The 21,290-nt window shown below is 37.4% G+C and overlaps 1 protein-coding gene across 1 annotated transcript in view; it reads left to right on the forward strand.

Annotated features, from left to right (window-relative positions):
• The window catches only part of GBE1 (1,4-alpha-glucan branching enzyme 1), a 143,752-nt gene that overhangs the window by 105,629 nt on the left and 16,833 nt on the right, over positions 1-21,290 (forward strand). The window contains exon 13 of the mRNA XM_027740075.2: positions 20,434-20,618. Within this exon, the coding sequence (XP_027595876.1) occupies positions 20,434-20,618 (185 nt within the window). The remainder of the gene's footprint in view (positions 1-20,433; positions 20,619-21,290) is intronic.

Consider the following 21,290-nt stretch of genomic DNA (forward strand, 5'->3'; position numbering starts at 1 on the left):
CAGAGCATGGCTGTTATTCTCTCCTTTCATAATTACTTTTTTTCCCTCCATAGCTATAAAATTAAGAATTTCTTTTCAGTAAACTATAACTGAATTATTTACAGATGACATTTATTTAGTTTTACTTAGCTGTCTTTTCTGAAAAAATCGATATAAGGATTACAATATTCTTACTAAATTATATTTTACTTTCAACTTCTTCACCTGGAATCCAAATAAATTTCAAAGCAACAGGTTTACTCCCTTTCAGTTTTATTGCTATTTTAATTTAGAATGTAAGCACTGTAAAAGCTCTGCCATAAAAATGTATCTCAAATTTCTTGGGAGGGCATATAAATGTACATATTGATACATGAGTCTTCAGATGTTGTCCAGAGTTAAGATTTTTGTAGAGGACAGTATATTCTTGCCTGTTAGTATGGAATTTTGATAACTCGTGTAAATTTGATAATATATTGAAAATTTACTTTTATATCTACGAGAGAGGTTTCTTTGCTCAATGATTCATTCAGTGTGTAAACATTCAAGTGTAGCCATCTTCATGTTCAATGCTGTGGTTAAGTTGGATTCAAACAAAATGCTTTGAGTGTTTTCTTTTTACCTAATCTTGTGCTTTAAAATGTTACGTACTTATAATTATTTTTAAAATCTTCTAAAGCTTGATTCACCCTACGAACAATTTGTTAATCATTAGGGCTTCAGAAGAAACTCAACCTTTCAAGGTGTGTAAAAATGCCATTGTGAGATGACTTTACTCATAATGCCTTTTCAGAGGGGAAAAATGATCTAGCTGGTTCTCTCTTCTGAGCAGAGAGCACTTTTGGGGATATGTATGTGATTTTCTTATTCACATGAAGCTTTGGTCTGTCACTGTGTTCAGAATGACAGCTTGAGTAGACTTGCTATATCTGGTTCTCTGGGTCCCTGTTGGAAAACACAATGCAAAACTTAAATAAAAAAAGTATTTTCAGATTTTCAAGTAAATGTGAAGTTGATCTACAGATAAAACCAAAGTCCATCATTGAGGTCTCCATTATAATTTGCCTTTTTTGAGAGAGAGAGAGAGAGAGAGAGGGTTTGTTTGGAGGGTTTTCCCTCTGTTGTACCTCCTTCAATGTGTTCATGTAATAACATGTAGTTTTCACACAAAACTTGGCTTCTGCCACATCACAGAGCAGAGGAGTAATGTTTATTTCCGAGTTTCAGTGTCACTAATGAAATGCTTGGTGCAGGAGGTCACTCATTTCCTGGCTGCCAGGTGTCTACAGAAGTGATACACCTGATAAAAACTAAATCTGTGCAAGAACTTTGTGTGTAAGGGCAGGAAAAAAGGCCAGACATGCCCTGTTCAAACAGTTCAAATATGATGTCGATGTTAAAGCTTTTGCTTTTTCTCCCTACTGGTCACTGTACTTCATGCAGTTTTGATGTTGATAATTTGTCAGTGCTCATTTTGAGTTGCTTAATTTGTGAGACCCCCCCCCATGACAAAAAGAAGCTGCAGCAGCAGCCTCTTACCACGCCCTGCTGTGTTTCACTTCTACTTTCTGCAGCCTGTCTGTACTCCAGGTGAGCCTGGAAAGGGCCCACCAATTGCCTGACTGAGAGAAAAATGGAGCTATTTGTCCAAAGCCATCTCCCAAAGAGCAAAAAATTTCTTCCTGATTATACTTTGTAGGCTGGCTTTTAAAGAGAGACAGAGAGGTGACACAATCCATGTTTTTCCCTTACATCCAAATCAAGTAATTTAGCAACATCAAACTGTAGTGAGCTGGTGTAAGAGGCTGCAGAGGAATCTGTTAATCAGCAGCCCTTCCTTTAGCTGCATATTCTTTCCCAGACTGGTTTTGAGTAGTGCAGAGCCAAATAGAATTAAACCCCACATGTTACTCAGTAAGGAATTGTTGTTTTGAGACATGACTGAGCAGGTGACATTTTGTATTTGTAAAGTCTGAATAATAGATCCTTAGGCATATATTTCAATTTGGATTTTAATGTGTGCAGTTGTGGTAATTTGAAATGAGTTTATCTCAGTAGTGTCATTAATTCCCCAGTCAATGTAGTTTAAGCTGAGATAACACTTTGTGATGACATTGGAATAATAAAAAAGATATCTTTATGAGTTCAAGAGCTTCTTATTTTCACAAGGTCTTATTAGCTTAAAATCTTCTCATTGTCCTAATTTTTTGAGGCCATCAATCTGACACACACAGAGGAATTTCCTAGAATAAGAATTTTAACAACATCGTAGTTTAATTTGTATTGATCTTCCAGGGGCAAGGTATTATCTAAGCAAATTTTCATGAGAAGTGGTAAAGTCTGCACAGCAAAGCATATCAGAACATCTTTTATAAATGCTGACCTGTCTTTCTCAGATCTCTTTTGAGATCTTCAGTTTGAAATTTCATAGAGACATAGAATTGTTCGGGTTGGAAGTGACTGTCACTGGAATGTGTCACTGCAAGCACTGACCAGGTGCTGTGATTTGGAGTTACATTTCTGGTGTAATTTATTACAACCTTATGGAAGTTTTCCAAAAAAAAAAAAAAAGCCTGAAAGCACCCTAACCCACTTGGTGTGATCCCATATGGCAAAATATTGAATGGAAAAAGGCTTTTCTATGGTATCAGTCATAGAGAGGCAGCTCTGTATTGGTGTTGGAGGGAGGAAATGGGTGCAAGGTAGGAAGCCAACCAGGACGATGTGGGGGTGAAGGAAGGACACAATCAAGTTGGAATTGGAGTGGAGCTGCGGGCTCCATTAACCCAGGAAAGTCTCTTTATCTTTCTGGCTAAAAAGATGTGTTCCTTTACATAAGTCAGGGTAAATTATTTCTGTGAGCTCACGGAAATAGATAAAAATACAGTGAAAATGAGGTATTTTAATTTTACTTCAGAGTAAGTGTTATGAGGTTAATCTTGAGTATGAATATAGAGCTGATTTTCTTCAGCTTTTGAGAAGGGAGAGGCAGAATTTCTAGTGGAGTAAATTAGAAAGGGAGTTTAGGAAGACAATAAAATTAATTTTGGCTGAAAAGAAAATTAATTTTTGGTTGTGGGGGTTTTTTTGTTTTGTTTTGTTGGGGTTTTTTGTTTGATTTTTATCTTTTTTCCAAGTATAACAGGTGCCTTCTGAGTTGGATGGTCTTGTTGAATATAAAACATTACTTCTGTCTTAATGTATTACAGAAAAGTGCAGGGCAGGAGGAGTAACAAGAGAGGTGACTAACATCTTAAGGAGAACAGAGGATTATTCAGGGTTTCTGCAGTCTGTTTACAGCCAGAAGCCTAGAACTTTTACTCAGTTGGGATAATTATTCACGTCTTTTTGTGAAATTCAGAGCAGGTCCCACAAGCAAGGTATTTCCATTGAATATCTTCTCAAGTGGTATTTTTAGAGAGATTATTTAAAAGCAATCTGGTAATCCACTCACTCCTGATTTAAGAGTCAGTCCATAGACTGTGAAACAGCTCCCTTAAGCCTCTCATATTTTATTTTTTTTTTTTTTAATCTGGCTAGCTGTTAATACAAAGTACTGCAGGAAAACCTGGATCATCTGGATGGCTGTATTATAGGTCAGCTCTTCGTGCAGCCTAAGCTCACAACCTTTATCTTCATAATGGAGAAATGTATGGTCTTATTTCAAAGTATTAATGGAAAAAAAGATATCTGAAGGAAACCATTAACCTCTGTTAACGTAGTGTTGGGTTGGCAACATGTTTTCCACTGTTTATCTTAGGCACTTTTAAGTTGTGAAAAGCACAGATTTTAGAATTATGATGTGTACTTCTTACTGATTGATATGTTATAAGCACCTCTTTTGGTTTTCTCTCTCTAGACTTCTGGATATGTGTCCTTTGTGCATGCATTTTCTCCAAGACCGGGGGAATATGCATACATGACTTTTAAAAAACAAACAATCAACTTTGTACGAGCTGCGTTTTTGTTCTTACGTCCGTTTATGTTCGTGATTTGTTATTTATTGTAGTTCCTAATGGCTGCCACCATTTTAGCAAGAGAGGAATTGCAGATAGTGTTGCTTGAAGGGAGAAGTGCAGAAATCTGAACATAAATGGGCTTTCATAAATCAAATTTTTTCTTTCATCTAATGTAACATAGTGAAAGTGCTAGTTATTTATAGATACCGAAATACTGTGTAAATGGATATTCTATTTTCCATATGTCTTCACTTGTGTCATTGTGCTTTTTTCCTCCTTGTGTACTATTTAGCTGTACTTAAGCAGCTTCTCTGTATTGTCTTTTGGAATATGCAAATAGTTCATTCTTAAAATCTATTTTTCAATGTATTTTTAAAGTAATGGAGGTGCTATTTGGGATAATTCTTATTCCTGCCTGCGGGTGCTTTTCAATCAGAGAAATGTGAAGTTAAGCCAGACCAGTCTCCAAGTTAGGTTTTATTTCTGGCGTTGGCACAAGGATTGCTACTCCCCTTCCCACCCCCAAGTTTTATCCTGAGTTTTAGAAGCTATGCTATAAACTGTGCAGTGCCTTTTTCTGTCAAATTTAATGTGAAGGGTGGAGAGGACACATTTTATGAGGAGTGGCTGAGGGAGCTGGGAGTGTTTAGCCCGGAGAAAAGGAGGTTCAGGAGGAGCCTTATTGCTCTCTACAACAACCTGGATGGAGGTTGTAACCAGGTGAGGTTTGGCCTCTTTTTCCCAAGTAACAAGCACTAAGATAAGAGGAATTGGCCTCAAGTTATGCCAGGGGAGGTTTGGATTGGATATTAATAAAAAATTTCTTCACTGAAGGGGTGACCAGGCATTGGAGCAGGCTGCCCAGGGGAGTGGGGGAGTCATCATCCCTGGAGGTGTTTAAAAAACATGTGGATGTGGCTTTTGGGGACATGGTTTAGTGTTGGACTTTGCAGGCAACCTTAATGATGCTATAACTATTCAAACTCCATAAATTGATAAATATGCCAGATTATTGACATAATAATTTCAATAGATGTAAAGAAAACTTGTCTTGTTTGTGCAGACTTCTCCAGTGTGTTAAATTTATTGTTCTGTTTGGAAGGGGAGGGAAAAAAAAGAAAAATCAATATTGCACTAAGGTTCTTACAGTGCTGACTGTGACTAGTCTTAGAAATATAGTAGCTATTTATTAATATGCTGCTTTTCTATGTGTGGGAGGGAATGGGGAGTCTCGACTGAAAATGAATCAGGGAAGTATCTTCATTTAAAACAGTCTTCGTTTTCTGGAGTTCAACCTAGACATAGCTGAAGTTTTCAGAAAATTTATGAAAGTCCCTTTTTGTATTTACTAGTTGTTTTTATATTTGTAGGCCAGAAAGACTGTATTTTTAGGTTTTTATTGCCTACATGGAAGGCTGTTGCTTGGTTTGTACACTGCACATAAGAATTCAGAACTAAGTCTGTTGCTTGTCTCTGAGAACTTAAATCCAGGAAGAGGCCTGTAGAAATAAGTGAAATTTATCTTAGTAAAAGAGCTGTCTGCATGTTATATTCTCTGGGTAAGTTTTTGATTTGTGCTGTTTTCTGTGATATGAAAACGTTGAGAACACTTGAGAGACCAGGCACTCTAGAACAAGGGATGGAAAACAGGATGATGAGTGACTGAAGGTATAAATGTGGAAATGTTTGTGCTAGGAATGTGTACTGAGGAAAGCCTGTAGAAAGCAGCAGCAACCATATTTGGTTTAGAAGTTGTAGCCTATCTTTCTGTAAGGAGGCTTTTTTTCTTCTGCTGGTTTATAAAGGGATGATGCGAGATACCAAGAGACGGGGCTCGGGGACGTGAGAAGTTTTTGCTAGTCACACATTACAGCCCTGTCTCTCTGTTCCTCCCTCCTGCTGTTACCATGAGGTATCAGGTTTTCAAAGGATATGTTGTTTTCTGACAAGAAAACATTCCCATTAAGACCTAAATAAGAAAACAAGTACTGAAATAAGCTACCACCGTACTGTGGCTGTGTAAAGGAATGAAATGGAGCAAAACAGAATGAGTAATGACATTGGCAAATCATTTTTTGCAGATAAAGGTGTAATTTTACTTATTTCAGAGGATTCTTTTCCCTTTTTTTTTTTTTATGGATGATCCATGTAAAGCATTTATCAGTTGAGCAAGTTTATTTTTTTTTTAAAGAAAAAAACCACAAAGGAATAAAAAAATCATCACTGAAAAATATTGCATATGCCAGATTCAAAATGTCTTTGTGCAAGTAATCTCTGATGGTTTTTTGTCTCTGTTTTGTGTTTTGCTTTTGTCACTTTGAGCTTCCATACGGCGTTGCTGGAGGGGGAGAGGAGAAATCATCTTAGTGTTTGTACATATTTGGCTTTCCTCAGACAGTTGTAACACAGTGATTTTCAGACATTGAAGCAGGTTTGGGTTTTTTTTTTTTTTCCTGAGATCAAAGTTTGCTTTTTCCCTTGACAGAGAAGTTTTCTCTCAGAGGCACAAAAAGCCAAATAGAGCTGCAGTACATTTTCAACTTAGGCCTTAAGAAAGTTGTGTCACTTCTTTGTACACAGTGAAAAGACAGCATGAAGCGTAGCACTTTGACTGCATGCATATCTCAGTGAAATAAAATGCTATTTTTGGAAATAAGATTTTTAAAAAATTAATGAATGCGTGCATACAGAATAAATTCCAGCAGTTATGTGAAACTTTGGGGTAGGGAAAGGAGAAATACATATGAAAATATGTTCTTAGTAAAAAGTTGAAGGTGGCTACTTAAATGACATTGCTTGTATTATTTTATGCACTAATCCAGAAGTATTTGTTTCAAAACCTGAAAAACAAATTAAAATTTTATCATGTTTTAAGCAACCATAATGTAATCTAGAAATAATTTCTACTCTGATTCTCATTTATTAGTGTAAATTTATTTTGTGTCTATCAACTTGGTGTCACAAGAGAAATCTAAACTTATTAGTTACTTATACCTTGAAAGACTCACAGCTTTGTTATGCCTTCAGCTGATTCAGGTCTTAGAGCTAACTTAAATATGTTTTGAGTATAAGATGAATATTTGCCTCTGTGTATATAGCAAATTGTTGCATTTCAAAGCCAGAAGGGATAGCTCTAATCCTCAAATAAAGAGGCATGAGATAATGGAATGAAGAGAGGGGACAGCTCATGGTGCAACTCTGTTTCTTGAAGTTGAATCTCAAAGGTTCGGAGTTCTAGACTGTTCATTTTCAACTATTTACTTGTTTTCTAAACTCCATTGAACAAAGTGATTTGAAAAAACCATGAGTGTGAAGACAGATAAGCAATCTGGGAACAACTCTAGGCAGAATTTAGCATTCTGATCTATGAAGACACTTGTTCAGAGTCATCTCTTCCCCAGCTGTCACAAGAACACAGCATCCAAAATGCAGCTTTTCCTGACACCCACACCATGGGGCCAGGAAGAAAGAGCACTTGATCTCTTCCCAGGAGGAGTTGGTTAGATTCCTTTTTATTACAAAATCCTGTTTGACTGGTTCTCAAGTTCAAGAAGTAAACTGGAGTTGTAAAAACCCATATTTTCCTGGTTTATTGCATATATGCCCATCACTTTAGGCAAGTCACTTTGGTCACCCTTAGTGTCTCGGTCATAGAAAGTTCTTAGGCATTTTTTAACTCTTCTGAGGCTCTTACAAATTAAAAAAAAAAAAAAAAAACCAAAGACCATCACCAGTGGTTTGAAGTCTAGCAAGTGTCCTCTGCTGTTTGTTAACCCCTGCTGCTTGGCTCATGTGCCTCATAGCAGCATTCTTAATGCATGGGGTGATGTGTATCTGGAGTTACATGGGTAATGTACCATCAGCAGGAAATGCTGGAGTGTGCATTAGGGTGTTTGGGATTTCCCAGTCATTGGAACAATTTTCTATACTGAACCCTGCAGATTGGTAGACGAAATAGAAAACTGGCCTGATGTCACCCTGAGTACCTCTTAAAAGCCCGTGATCAAATGACCTGTTATTGGGGAGCAAATGGCCAAAATCTTTCCTCTAGTCTTTCTGGCTCTAGGGAGAATGATTACCTGAAGGAAGAGGAGTGGACTAATGCCACTTAAGCCAGAGCACATTGTGGCTCTTCTGATGTCTCTTAAAGCAGTTTTTGTAAGGCATGTCCTGTTCAGAAGTACAAGGGAAGGAGAGTGTGAAGGATTAACTAAACATGCAGAAAGGGCGTTTTCTGCCACAACTGATTTTTGAAAGGCTGTGGTAACATGTAGTTAGCCTAGTTTGTTTCCCTCTTTTATGTTTTAAATTTCAACAAACAATTTGTTTTCACCCAGCTCTCCCAATATTGTGATTTACTTTTTCCTGTCTCCCCACATGCCAAAAAGCAAAAAAAAAGGCAAAAAGATGAAGGCCTCACTGGACAGTTGTGCTCATATCTTACAGATATCAGATTTTGGTGGTTATTTTATAACTCACCTGCTATTTGCAACAAAGGTGCCATCAGTATCAATTCTTCAAGTCCTTTTTTTAATCTGAGGAACAATGTTTTGCTTCAGGCTATATCTATACCTGCTAATTTTTTTTTCTCCTTTACTTTATCTTTCCCTGTGTTTGTTTTTTTTTCTTTCACCCACTTCTCAGTTGTGTTGACCCTGATTTAATGTCCAGGTGAGTCAAAACTATCTTCACAGTGTGAATCCAGCCCATTTGTTCATCATTTTGCTTGCCAGGGTCTCTGTAGCCTTTGCTGTAGTTGCAGTCTCCATGTGGCCACTCAGACTGGAAGCACCTTCCTCAGTTACCCAAACAGAGACCTGCTTCATAAAGTTGTTAATTCTATGTTATGCAAAACCATTTGGTTTGGGGGTTTTATTTCATAGCCTAAATAACATGGCATCAGAAATTTTTGGTGTCTAATGTACTAATTGTAGATTAGTATTAGAAAGGGATGCTCTTCAAGGCTGGTTCTAAATTACAACCTTTCTTTATCCCATTCTGGTGTTGTAAAGAGTCACAAAAATATTTCAACAATATGCAAGCATTATATTGTTATGATATTTTAACTTTTCCTTCGTGTGCTCTGAGATGTGACTAAAGATGGCTCAAGGATTAGGTTTAAGCTGCTTAAAAATCAAATTTTGTAACACTTCCTTTCATATAAGACATATATGCATAATGTCCACATGATGCAATTGCAAATCTAGGAGCAGTGAGCATTCCAAGACTAAGTATTTTTGTGGGAGTAACACATCTCAAGGATTTTAAATGAATTCTGATTTTTAACATCATTCAGGTGCAGTCACCCTCTGACAGACACACAGTATCTGGCAGAAAGTTCAGAATAACTCTTCAGAAACTGTATGAGATTTGGTCCCTATTCTAGTAAGAGGGAGAGAGAGAACACCAGGACATGCCTTGAACAGGTCAGAATTACATCATCAGAGGTTTTTCTCATTAATACACAACTTTTGTGCATCTTCATTAATAGATCTCATTTACAGATAAACAAGGCATTTCAATGCAAACTATATATTTTCTGCTTCAGGGCTGAACAGTGAATTCCTTAGTCAGTTCAATGTACTGCCTGATGGTCATCAGTACTTCAGTTGATTGTCAGGCAGATGAGACTCTTCTGAAAACCTGCCCCTTTTTTTAGCATGACAAAGTGCCAAAGACCCTGACTCCTGATCTCTAACTGTTCTCTCTGAAAAAACTGTTCTCTCTGGAAAAAAAACCCAAACTTTCTATGTTTTCCACATAGAAAAACCCAACCAAACAAAAACCCCACCAACAATACAAATAATCTTGCCCTAGACATCCTGGTTATGATTGACTCTAATGAGCAGAGATCTTGCAACAGATTATGCTGTCACTATAAGATTATTATGCTAGCAGTCTTGAAATATGCTAAAACTAATAAGCATCACTTAGAAAAATCGCTTTCAAGTGTCTGGTTAGAGGCTTACATAAACTACTCATCATCTTTCATTTCTTATGTAAGAGTATCTTAAAAGAGAAAATCCCCCAGAAAACAAAACAAAACAAACAAAAAAACCCAAAAACTCTGAAGCTAAAAATGAACAAGCTGAAGGAAACAAAAGACTCCAGAACAATGAATGCAAAAAGTACGTAAATTGAGGGGGAATGTTCTTCTGATACACACATTAATTATGTTTATACTAGCATAAATATTGACCATCCACTGGGGACACTGCTTTTCAAACACAGTGCAAAGCAGCAGTTTTGTTCTTCGGAGTAACAGTATATTTTAAAGCTAATTTTCTTTCCAGATTAAGAGGAAAAGTCGAATTTTTGTTAGAGGAAAAATCAGGAAATTATTTCCTCTTGGTAGAGTTTAAACTGGTTATATGGTACTTGCTTCATGTATTTATTTACTAGTAAGCAGAAGTAAAATGAATCATGATGTAAATGTACTGTTTCATTTTGCACAGGCCAAATGAGAATGTGAAACTTCCAAGGCTACCTCTTTTCTCCTCAGGTTGCTCAAAGTATTCACACTTGCACAAGGAGGTTTTTGGCAAGCTTGTATTTTCCTAGCTTAAATAGTCAGTTTTGATTTCAGGTACTGTCATTCTTTGTTAACAACTCCAGTCTATCTGAACTACTGGTTTTTTGAACAGCCACATGTTCAAAAAAGATTCCTTCTAAAGATAAAGATTCCTTCTGAAACCCAGCAGAGCATCCTGAAGCACTGTGTCGGTTTGAGTGGAAATGCCAAAAAGGAATGCATGACACTGTGTTGTGCTCTGCTTTGGGGCTGATGTTTCTACTGTCTTTAAACAGAGCTGGAAAACACCAAACCAACATTTGTCTTAGTGACCAGACATGGTTATCACTCTTTCCCGGGATAATATCTTATGCAGAGTTACTCTGCTTGAAGTGGGACTGTGGGCTACGAGTGAGAACATCACTGCTCCTTTTTCAGTGGCCTGTTGCAGTTTTTAGCATGACAAAGTGCCAACATTTATCAACAGCTGGGCTTGGAGAACTTGCAGCAGCTTCTGCTGCTCGCTGCTGGCAGTCCAAGTGGGCTGGGCTGGAGCAGAGTTAATCTTTTCCCTGTGAGGAAGCCCAGTGCAGCTGATGAGCAATAGGAGGCAGTGAATGCCAGCTCAGAGCTTCAACTGATTTTTGGCCTTTCAATCTCTGTGATTGGCAGGGTAGTTCAACCCTAAACTCAGCAAGGGCCTCTACCCCTTCTGATGCAGCATCTTGGCTTTTTTATAAACATGGTTGTCCAATTTCTGCTGGATCTGATTCTCCCTTTACTTTCTCCTTTCCTCCAACTCCATTGTTGGTTTAAATAACTCCGGTCACACAAATTAGCCACCAACTCAAGCGTTTGTATCTGGGTGATATTTTGGGCCCTTTTACCTCTTACAGTTCCTTGCAGTGTACTGATGTCAGAAACTGGTTTAGTGTGAGCATTTGAAAGTGGCAGGATGAGGTGTTTGGTTTTATTTGTTGCCCACAGTGTCTTTTGTCTACACGTAAAAAGATTCACGGAAAGAATTTTATCTCCTGTATCATATTTACTTTAATAACTGTATAGAAAAATAGATTAGTTAACTGATATATCATATCTCAGGATTATTTTAAACTATTAACAAAGTGTATGACTCTCAAAATGTGGATTCTGTGTTTACATTTTCCCCAGCACATTTGAATTTTAAAGATGGTTAATATTTCATTCATCCCTCAGCAGTAGCCCTGATGCAAAAGGAATAGTTGACCAATCTTTTCCAGTGTCAGTAGCTGGCATTTATTTTCATCTGTTGGGTAAAAACAAAGACAACCGCATAAACTGCAAACAAAAAAAAAAACCTAAACAACAACAAACTAACCTGATCTAACCTTGAATCCTCAGTACATGATTATTTAGCATCAGTCTCTTACATGCTTTTGCTGCAAGGCAGGAGGACAATAAAAATTTAAATGTTTTCCTGCTAAGTAGTGGAACTGAAGTAATTGTAGAGAGAAAATGCACGGCTGAACAGTAGGAAGTCTGGATTTGCCAGTGCTGTGCTTTTTATCAGCTCACTGAGGCAAGTCTATTTCTTGAAACAAATTATTTGAGAACGTTCTGTAAGAGAAACCTGACTTTAAAAAACGCTTGCAACTCTTCTCATTCCGTAAGGCTTTCTGGATTCTGAAACATTGCTAATAAGCAATTCTGGGTCACAGCACTTGCCTTTCTCCTTAACGAGCAGTTTGGGTTTACTGACCAAGCACCCCATGCATTATGCTGGAGTGATGTTGTCAAATTCCACAATAATTGAACACTTTGAAAAAACGTCTGTATCTGACCCATCTCTATTTTCTGAACAGTATGTAATTGGAAGATGTGATTATGGTCAAAAACGTCTTTCCCATATGTTGCCATGATGTTTAGTTGATGAATAAGGAACCTGGAGGAATTTTAATATACACATTTTCTTATAAAATATGATGTGTGACTTATTTCAGAATCATTTCACTGTTTTTCACACTTCAGTGTGGTGAAATTCTCTGCTAACATTCAAGATGCATGAGAGTTCTATAAGTTGATATCAAAATTTGTATTCCTTTTCTTTCTTTCAACTTTTGAGATTAGGATATTGAATTTTATTTTCCATGCTGATTTCCGCATATTTGTTGTTGTTGTTGTTGTTTTGTGCAAGGACTCATAGAAGGCCTTTGAGCTTTACAAATTATCTCAGAGATAAGTCTTGGAGACTAAACTGTGTCCAGACCTGATTATACAGGGTTTGTATTTGCCCACAGCAGGTCAGTTCATTGTACACTCAGCAGAACTGTGCTGGATGTATGACACTGATAACCTACCAACATGAACTAACTATCTCCTATATATTTTCACCAAGAGATTGAGGAGTGAGCAGACAGGTAGCACAACTCAACTTGTGAGTGCACTGCTGAAAAATGTGTGGATAGCGTGGTCTCTGCTGTAGTGAAGTCTTCTGCAGGGAGAATGTTGCACACTGGAATTATTCCAGACAAGGACTAGCTCACATGCAATGTGCCTGGCTCTGTAGCTGTTTTTCTGCTTGATTTTCCCATTTTTCTGTTTGTTCCAAGTAATTCTTAGGCAAATATCCTCGCATATCTAAAGTCTGGCTCCAGTTAGATGTCAGTTACACCTAAGATTTCAGCCGTTGTATCGAACTGTGTTTAGAAACAAAAATAAACCATTTCATTACCTTTTTCCCTGTTATGTTTATATATATTTGTCTATACATCTATACTGTAAAAGCATCATTCTGGTTTTGAAAACACCCGGGTTCACTGGAAACAACAGCAAATGAGAGATGGTTAAAACCGTGAAGGTCTTGAGAAGATGTTTTTTAAAGCAAATGTTTTCAGGAAGTTTATAAATACATTCTCAGCATGGCAGGGTCAAGTCAGCCTCAGATGGAGGGCAGGAGGCAGCTGGCAGAAAGAAGCTTTAATGTATTCTCAAAGCAGTGATATGTGAGTCTAGGAAGAATCTTGGGAATGTACATAAGGACATAAGGTAAGAAAAGGTTTAGACCTGTAACCAGAAGTATACTTTGATGGCTGATTTGTACTGTTTCAAGAAAACAAGACCTTTCAGTTCTTTTGTTTGTTTGTTTTTTCCTACTTTGGCATAAGGATGACCTGCCTGGTGTGTAGACAGCGGAATAAGTTTTCAACCAGTGTTTTTTCTGCCTTTTTTTTTCCTTGTTGTATCAATGCTGTATATGAAGTGTGTGTTATGTAGATATAAATATTCGTAGTGCATATAATTATTTACATAAAAGAAAGAAGCCAGTTTCCCAGAATGGATGATATGCCAGTTGCAGATGGACCCTGTGTGAATATGAGTAGTGCCTGAAGACAAGAGAGTTGATGCTCTCTGTGTGTTGTTCTCACCTTTGTGAGGGTTGGGGTGACAATACCATGTCCAGTCAGGCTGGTAGGGATACAATAGATGTCTCTGCATATGCAAAAAGAAGTAACAGAAACCACTAAATATCTTTTGGGTATGACTTCTCCCTTATGCAAACGTACTTTACTACTTCCCTACCTTTCCCTCACCCCAGATAAAACCATTTAATTTAACCATTGTCTATCTGATGCTTTGCTTTGTCTTATGCTACTTCCCTCTTCTCCATCTCCATGTCTCTCTTTTCCTTCAAATTACTTTTCCACAATCTGCAAGGCTTCTCACAGTCCATCTCTTTCTGTTTTGCTTACTAACATTTGCTTTAGGATGCTTTTTCTTTTTTCCCCTCTCCTTTTTAAGAAGTTTTTCCCAAACTTTAATTTAAAATTTTCTTATTTTGTGTTGTTAACAAACTCATAGTTATTGAAGTAACTAGATTTGTTCCTATAGCAAGAACAGAATAATACTGAACTTTAATTTTTTTATTTACTTGACATGAAAAGCTTTAATTTTCCTATGCATCAAATATTATTTATGTGGTCTTCTTTTTCACTTTACATTTTTTTTCTCCATCCTTTATGTGCTCTTTCAAAGTTGGACAATGAAATTCTGTACTTACTGATAGCAGTAAGTAAACTGCTATTTATTGAATATCCTTCTTTGTGTGACCTCTATCCCGCTCCAATCTGGTCCTAGATTCACTTTTCAGGCCCTTTAACCTGTTAGTTGTGGTTCCAGTCAACACCCAGAAATGCACCACATTTAGCTAAACTTCTCTGACTGCATCTTCTGTTCAAGAAAGTTTCTTGACATAGGTTTTGTACGTTTTTGTTGAATTTTGGTTTTGTTGGTTTTATTCTTTTTTAACCTTTGCAGTGTGTTGTGCAACATTTCTGTTCTTTAATATTTTAGTGAGCTCTTGGAAGTGGTTACCTAAATAATGTATACTGTGCATGCACACAGAGCCTGGTGGAAATGCCACAGCATCAAAGTTGGTCTCTTGTTTTTACCAAGTTGCAGCTAATAGGAAACAGCAAAATGGGAACCGTTTCAGCATAAAAGCTCCACAAATAGTTTAATTGCTACTTTTATTTTTTTTTAAGTGCTCTATGAGGGCATGGAGTAAATTTAAAATCTGAAATATTGTGTTCTACACTAGGAAAGGGGTGCTGAAATGTAAACTTTCAGGACTGAAAGTTTCTAAGAGTAAACGAATAAAATAACCATCTTCTCAGGGTCCCCTCTAGTTTAGGTAACCTCTCATGGTACTCTTTTTTTCTTGTGTGAATTGCAGAAAGTCTTGAGCTCTGCTCAGTAAAGCATTCAAGGGAAAACATTCATCTGCCCATAGGAACTGAGTACCATTGTCAGTGACACTACTACTATTTCATTGAATAGTGGTTTCTTTTATTTATCTGGAATTATTTATTCCAGATAATTATTTTTTTTTTCCTCTGTAAATCACAGAATATGCTGAGTTGGAAGAGATCCATGAGGCTCATTGAGTCCAGCTCTTAGCCCTGCATTACAAGCATGTTGGCATAACCAAATACACACAGCTTCTGGTGAAAAATAAAGTAAATCATAGCAGAATTGCTCTTTTCTTGTTACTTGGTTTGTTTTTTTTTATTTTTCTGTAATTGATCTGAAAAAAGAGAGTTGTAGGTTTGAAATATGAGAACAGAACAATGCCATTTAGTGTGGTGGGAATTTTTGTTGGGACAAGTGGGAAATTATCTCCTTTAAGAGCTTGGAACTCTCTTATCCATGTTATAAAATTGTATGGTACAAAAACTCCTAACATTTAAATATCAGTAGGAAATGAGTGAAGACAGACCAAACTTGATAGGAAGTGGGAATGGGAGGGAAACAAGTGAGACATTCCAATGGAATTCCTCAGGATTTCATTCTGTAGCTGGTCTGGTTCTTCTTTATGCAGGAGTTACAATAGAATTTTTTGCCTAAATTGATTTTGCTTGTCTTTTCTGACCCAATATGTCACTGAATACAAGTGCTAGAGGATTAAAAGAAAATATGAATGTCTTGGAGTCATCTAGCCCAAGTGTTTCGGGAGGAGCACGTTTGGAATTTCACTTTATTTTAATTTTGCATGGATTACAAGACTAAATGAATGCCTGCAATGAAGCTCATTCTCTCATCATTTGAAGGCAATATAGTGTTTCTTATTTGGTTTTGGTAGTAATGAATGTTAAGAAGATTTGGTACAAATATGAGGAAATGCAGAGTTTCAGAATCACTTAAAATCCAAGAGCTTCACAACTAGGGCAAATGAGGATTCATTGTTTGAAGTGTTTACTTTTTGAAATAACAGTAAATATCACATGCTATCTAGATCTGACTTACACTGATTCTATTTATAATCTGCAGATTGTTGCACTGTCATCATTTTTCACAAAGGCAATGACGTTAAATTCATACTTAAGTGTCATACTTAATTAAGAATTAAGTGTCGTATTTAATTAAAAATACAAACATCTCTTGACACTGCCTGCTCCATCTTTTAAATATCCCTTCAGTTCTGCTTAGCCTGAATCTTTGAGAGGGAGTTGCTGGTGAAGATGTCTAAAGAAGAGAGATCAAGAAAACTTGAATGACCTGTGGGGCACAACCTCAGAGCAATCAGCAGCAGTGTAACTTCTTTGTGGTGTAAATGCATTTCTAGCCTAATAAACAGGCATGGTAGAAATTTTTATTATGGTAATAGGTAGACAATTTATTTGTTGTAATTGTGATCTTGAAATCTTTTACATAGAAAGGTTGTCCAGTATGTACAATATGCAGGAAATAGCAAACTTGAATTAATTCCTAGATAAAATTAGTATGCATTGCACTTCAAGGATTTGTCTTTGTTTTGTTTCTCTAATCAAAATTTCCTAATTTTCAGCTTTGTTCTCTGCCCCCTCCCCCCATTAGTTCCATTGTCTTGATTTGCATCATTTGTGGCAGCTGGCTCCTTGTCAATCTGCAGTTTGAACCTTTACATCAAACAGTAAATTAATTAGAGGAAAAGAAATCCCAGTAGTACTTCTGTGCTTAGGGACTTTGACAAGAATGGAAGTGGAATGTGGGGAAGGACGCAGAGCACACTTCACAGGTACCACCAGTAGTTATCTCCAGAAGTAAGTCCTGGTCCCTTACCTGTGCCTTCCCTTCCCTAGTCCCTCCTGGAATTTGTTATAAACTTAAACTGGGAAAAAAATAACAAACAAAAAAAAAGAGGTGTCGGATGTGGGTTTTTTTTAAAGGATGCATAGCCTTAATGCATCTCAAGTGCAGAATCATCTGGGGAGTTTATTGATAGGCCTGCTACATCCTACATGTTAGTTCCTTTTCCCTATACCACAGTTAAAAACATAACCAGGATAGCCTACTTGATTTCACTCAGTTATAATTTGTGGGCTTCTGTTTTTCTTTCTATAAAGAGAAATCAAAAGGCCCTCTTAAAATCAAGCAGCTTATGCAAAGGTCTCATGAGTATGTGGTGCAGAAGTTGCCCATAGAAACAGTGTCAAAGTGTGTGTGGTGCTTAGACCCTCAACATGCTTTTCTGACCACAGCAAGTATTTTAGTCTTCTGTCAAGTTGTTGCACTGTGCTAAATTCCCTTTTTTTTCTTCATAGCCATTAGTAATAGTTAGGAAATTAAGACTGCTTTTTTGGATTTTTCTGCATTTGTATTGTTTTTGTTTTTTTTAAAAAACAAACAAGGCAACAAAACACAGCATTGGAACACCACTAGTTACTGTGGTGGGGAAATAGGCAAAGCCAGTGGAGGAAGTATGCTGTACTTACAGTGAAATAATCTATGGAAATGATGAGCTAGTTTAGTCTAATTTATTTGCTATCTTCTGTTGCTTATTTCTTCCAGTTTTTGCTTTGTTTTGTTTTTTTCTTGAACAAATAGGTATGCTTTCCTTGGCTGTTGTTTCAAGATATGTATCATCTCTGACTTTCTGATGTTTTTTCCTGTCTTTACCTGAGCTGTCTCATGTAGTGTATCTTTTCAATAGTGTGCAGATCACGAAAGAAGGTAATACCTTGCCCAGCTCTTCAGAGAATATTGAATTTGGTTAGGCACAGTGTCTGTTTTGTAGCAATATCTTTCCTCATTTTCCAAACCGTATTGTTAGCACAGTTTAAGAGCTCAGTCCAGCATTATTCCAAGGTCATTTTGAAAGCCCTGCTGTGGTTCTGATTCTTTTATATTTGTCTCCAGTTCTGAGCTGAATATGAAATTTAGTGGTTTAGCTTTTGAATGAGAAATTTAATTTACAACCTGTCAGCTCGTTTACAAAGCGGATCCCACTCTGAAGGATTCTCCTAAACATATATATGAGGCTTTTCTCTTTTGTTCTCTGGCCATTTCTTTGTTCCTGTGAAGCATGGAATTACACAAAAATCACTGCAGAAGTCCATAGCTGTCACTGCTCCAGGCCCTCCAGGCAGTGCAGGCTGGGTGAGACAGCAGAAGCATTGGGGCTGCACATGCAGGGTATCCATCCAGGACACACTTGCCTTCCCCCAGCATCCCTGCCCTTTGTCGGTCCACAAACCTCCAGTTCGTTGATAAAACTTGAGGAACAGCTTGTAGAAATGTTTTTCCTTACATATGTTTCCGGGTACACCATTATTGTCTCTGTTTTATGGTGAGGAGGTGTTGTGTAATCTCCAAAATGGTTTTCGTGAACCAGCTGTTCATAGGTTTTGAAACGAGCGTTTAACTTTCAAAGTACTTGACATATTTTGATCCTGTGTAAAATGAATTGTCCAAAATGACTGAGGGTCTGCTAGGCAGCGGGTTACAGCATGAGTTAGGATCATCAAATCCATTTGAATTTATCTCAGATTTAATAATGGCAATATATAAACCAAGAAAAGTTTGGATACATGAAAATCACTCAAATACTGAGTCCCAAATGAGGTCTTGCTGTGAATCCTTAGCTTTGACAGCTGAGATTTGCTTTGGAGGTTCTATGTAAGAAAAGCTAATCTTTTTCTTGATTAAATGACAATCTTTTTCCTTCTTTTTTAAAGGAGTGTAATCCAAGCCTGAATGAACCTTTGTCTTCAAGTGAAGTCTGCTCAGTAGCATGGGCAAGATAATCAGGATGAGACTTATGAAGCATAGTGCTGTAAAAAACCAAATTGAAATATAATGGCATTTACACATGTGCAAAGGGACCTTAACTGATAGGCACACAGAGGGACACAGCACTCAAACATCCCTCATCACAGCCTGAAATGTGTCTCTGGTGCTCGTGGCAGTGTGTTATGTTTGGAAAAGGAGCTGCTCTTGTAAGGTTGCTGAATTGAGACATACTCTTGGATCCCCAAATTGTCACACCCCTTCAGTCACTGGTTTTCAGTATCAAATACTAAATGCATCATCGTGAAGCATTGTGCTTTACTGTCTGCTACCTAGGCTGCTGCTTGAACTGGAATGTCTTCTTGAATTTTTCTAGAAAGCCAGGAACTGAGATTCAGGTCATCTTTTTTAATAGTTACTTTTTATATCACTGGAAAATATAATGAAAGGATTCATTGCCAAGATAAAAAGTCTTGAAAAGGTGGTCAAAGTGCATGCAACTGGTCTTTTGATTGTTTGGAGTTCAATGGATAAAGTGGGAGGTTTCTCTCTCAATGGTTATGTGAATGGCAGCTCTGATTTCACAGAATCATGGAATGGGTCAGGTTGGAAAGGACCTCAGTGGGTCATCTGGTCCAACCTCCCTGCTCAAGCAGGGTCATCCCAGAGCACATGGCACAGGTTTGCATCCAGATGGTTCCTGAATATCTCCAGAAAGGAGGCTCCACACCCTCTCTGGGCAGTCTGTTCCAGTGAGTGCTCACTTGCACAGTCAAGAAGTTCTTCCTCATGTTCAGATGAAACTTCCTGTGCCTCAGTTTTTTGCTGTTATCTCTCATTCTATTCCTTAGTGCCACCAAACAGAGCCTGATCCATCCTCTTGCCACTCTCCCTTTGGGGAGGTCCCTTCTCAGTCATCTCTTCTCGAGGCTGAACAGGCCCAGCTCCCTCAGCCTTTCCCCGTGAGAGAGATGCTCCAGTCCCTCAATCATCTCTGTTGCCCTCCCCTGGACCTGCTCCAGGAGCTCCATGTCTTTCTCGTACTCAGGAGCCCAGAACTGGACTCTAAACCAACAGATTTTTACTATTAAAGTGATGGGTTTAGGTTTCACAGTGACTGTAAAATTTGTATCCCAAATGACTGAATTTGTCTTGCCTCTGTTGAGGGATGGGAATGGGAAATTTTTAAGCATGGCATGATAGCATGGAATTTATAGTTTATTCATTACTTTTTACTTCCCCTGGAGTCCATGGATATTTTGCTCTGGCCAAGACAAATCTGCTAACAAATGTGCGAGTTCTGAGAGACATATTAATAATAAAATTATCGGTTTATATAAAGAAACATATTGTTTGGAATTTCTAACTTGTGGAAAGTTATACATTAATATATTTTACTTCTGCGGGCTTAGTGTATTTTTAGTGTGTAATTTCACAGATCCTTAATATTTTTAAATACAGGTAACGAATTTGGACATCCAGAATGGCTTGACTTCCCCAGAATAGGGAATAATGAGAGCTACCACTATGCCAGGAGGCAGTTTAATCTTACTGAGGATGATCTTCTTCGCTATAAATTCCTAAATGCCTTTGATAGAGATATGAATAGATTGGAGGAAAGATTTGGCTGGCTTGCATCTCCCCAGGTAAGCTGTATTGACTGCATGATAAGTTCTAGTCACCATTTGGGTACATGTTCAGAATAACAGCAATACCAAATTTGCATGCAGAAGTTTTAAACAGCACTTCATTATGCGTTGCTTAAGGCCTCACCATGTATTTCAAGTTGTCAAAACATGGCACTGAAATATCTTCCACAGATAATAGAAATGTGAAACAGTCTCCTCTTAGCTTCATAGCAAGGTCTTTTCCTATTATTTTTCCTGTGTTTGTTTAGTAACTGTGGATTGGATAAAGCAGACAATGAAATTGTCCATAATCCAATCCAAGTGTTGCTTTGGGAAAGTGTAAGTTGTTCTGACAATACACTTTATAAAAATAATTACTCTGGTTCTGAGAAAAGACTTTCAATAATAGTCTCCCGCTCTTCAACTTGCCTTTTTTGTATTTGCATTTTTTATTTAAGTGTACGCTGTAACTTTTATGAAAGAAACTCAATTATTGTAATTTCTCAGTGTTTAATTATTTCATATTACACATAATCCACTTTAAATAATTTTTTTAAATTGATATTTAGTTATTTAATAATGGCTTTAGGAAATAGAAAAAAGATGGTATGTGCAGCAGTTTAATGTGGCTTAGCAAAGCTATTTCTGACAGATTTCTAAAAAAAACAAACAGAACCCCTTCATTTTCTA

This window comes from Pipra filicauda, unplaced genomic scaffold (assembly GCF_003945595.2).
Source record: "Pipra filicauda isolate LSUMZ 115617 unplaced genomic scaffold, ASM394559v2 scaffold131_size2509542_pilon, whole genome shotgun sequence".
Classification (NCBI taxonomy): domain Eukaryota; kingdom Metazoa; phylum Chordata; class Aves; order Passeriformes; family Pipridae; genus Pipra; species Pipra filicauda.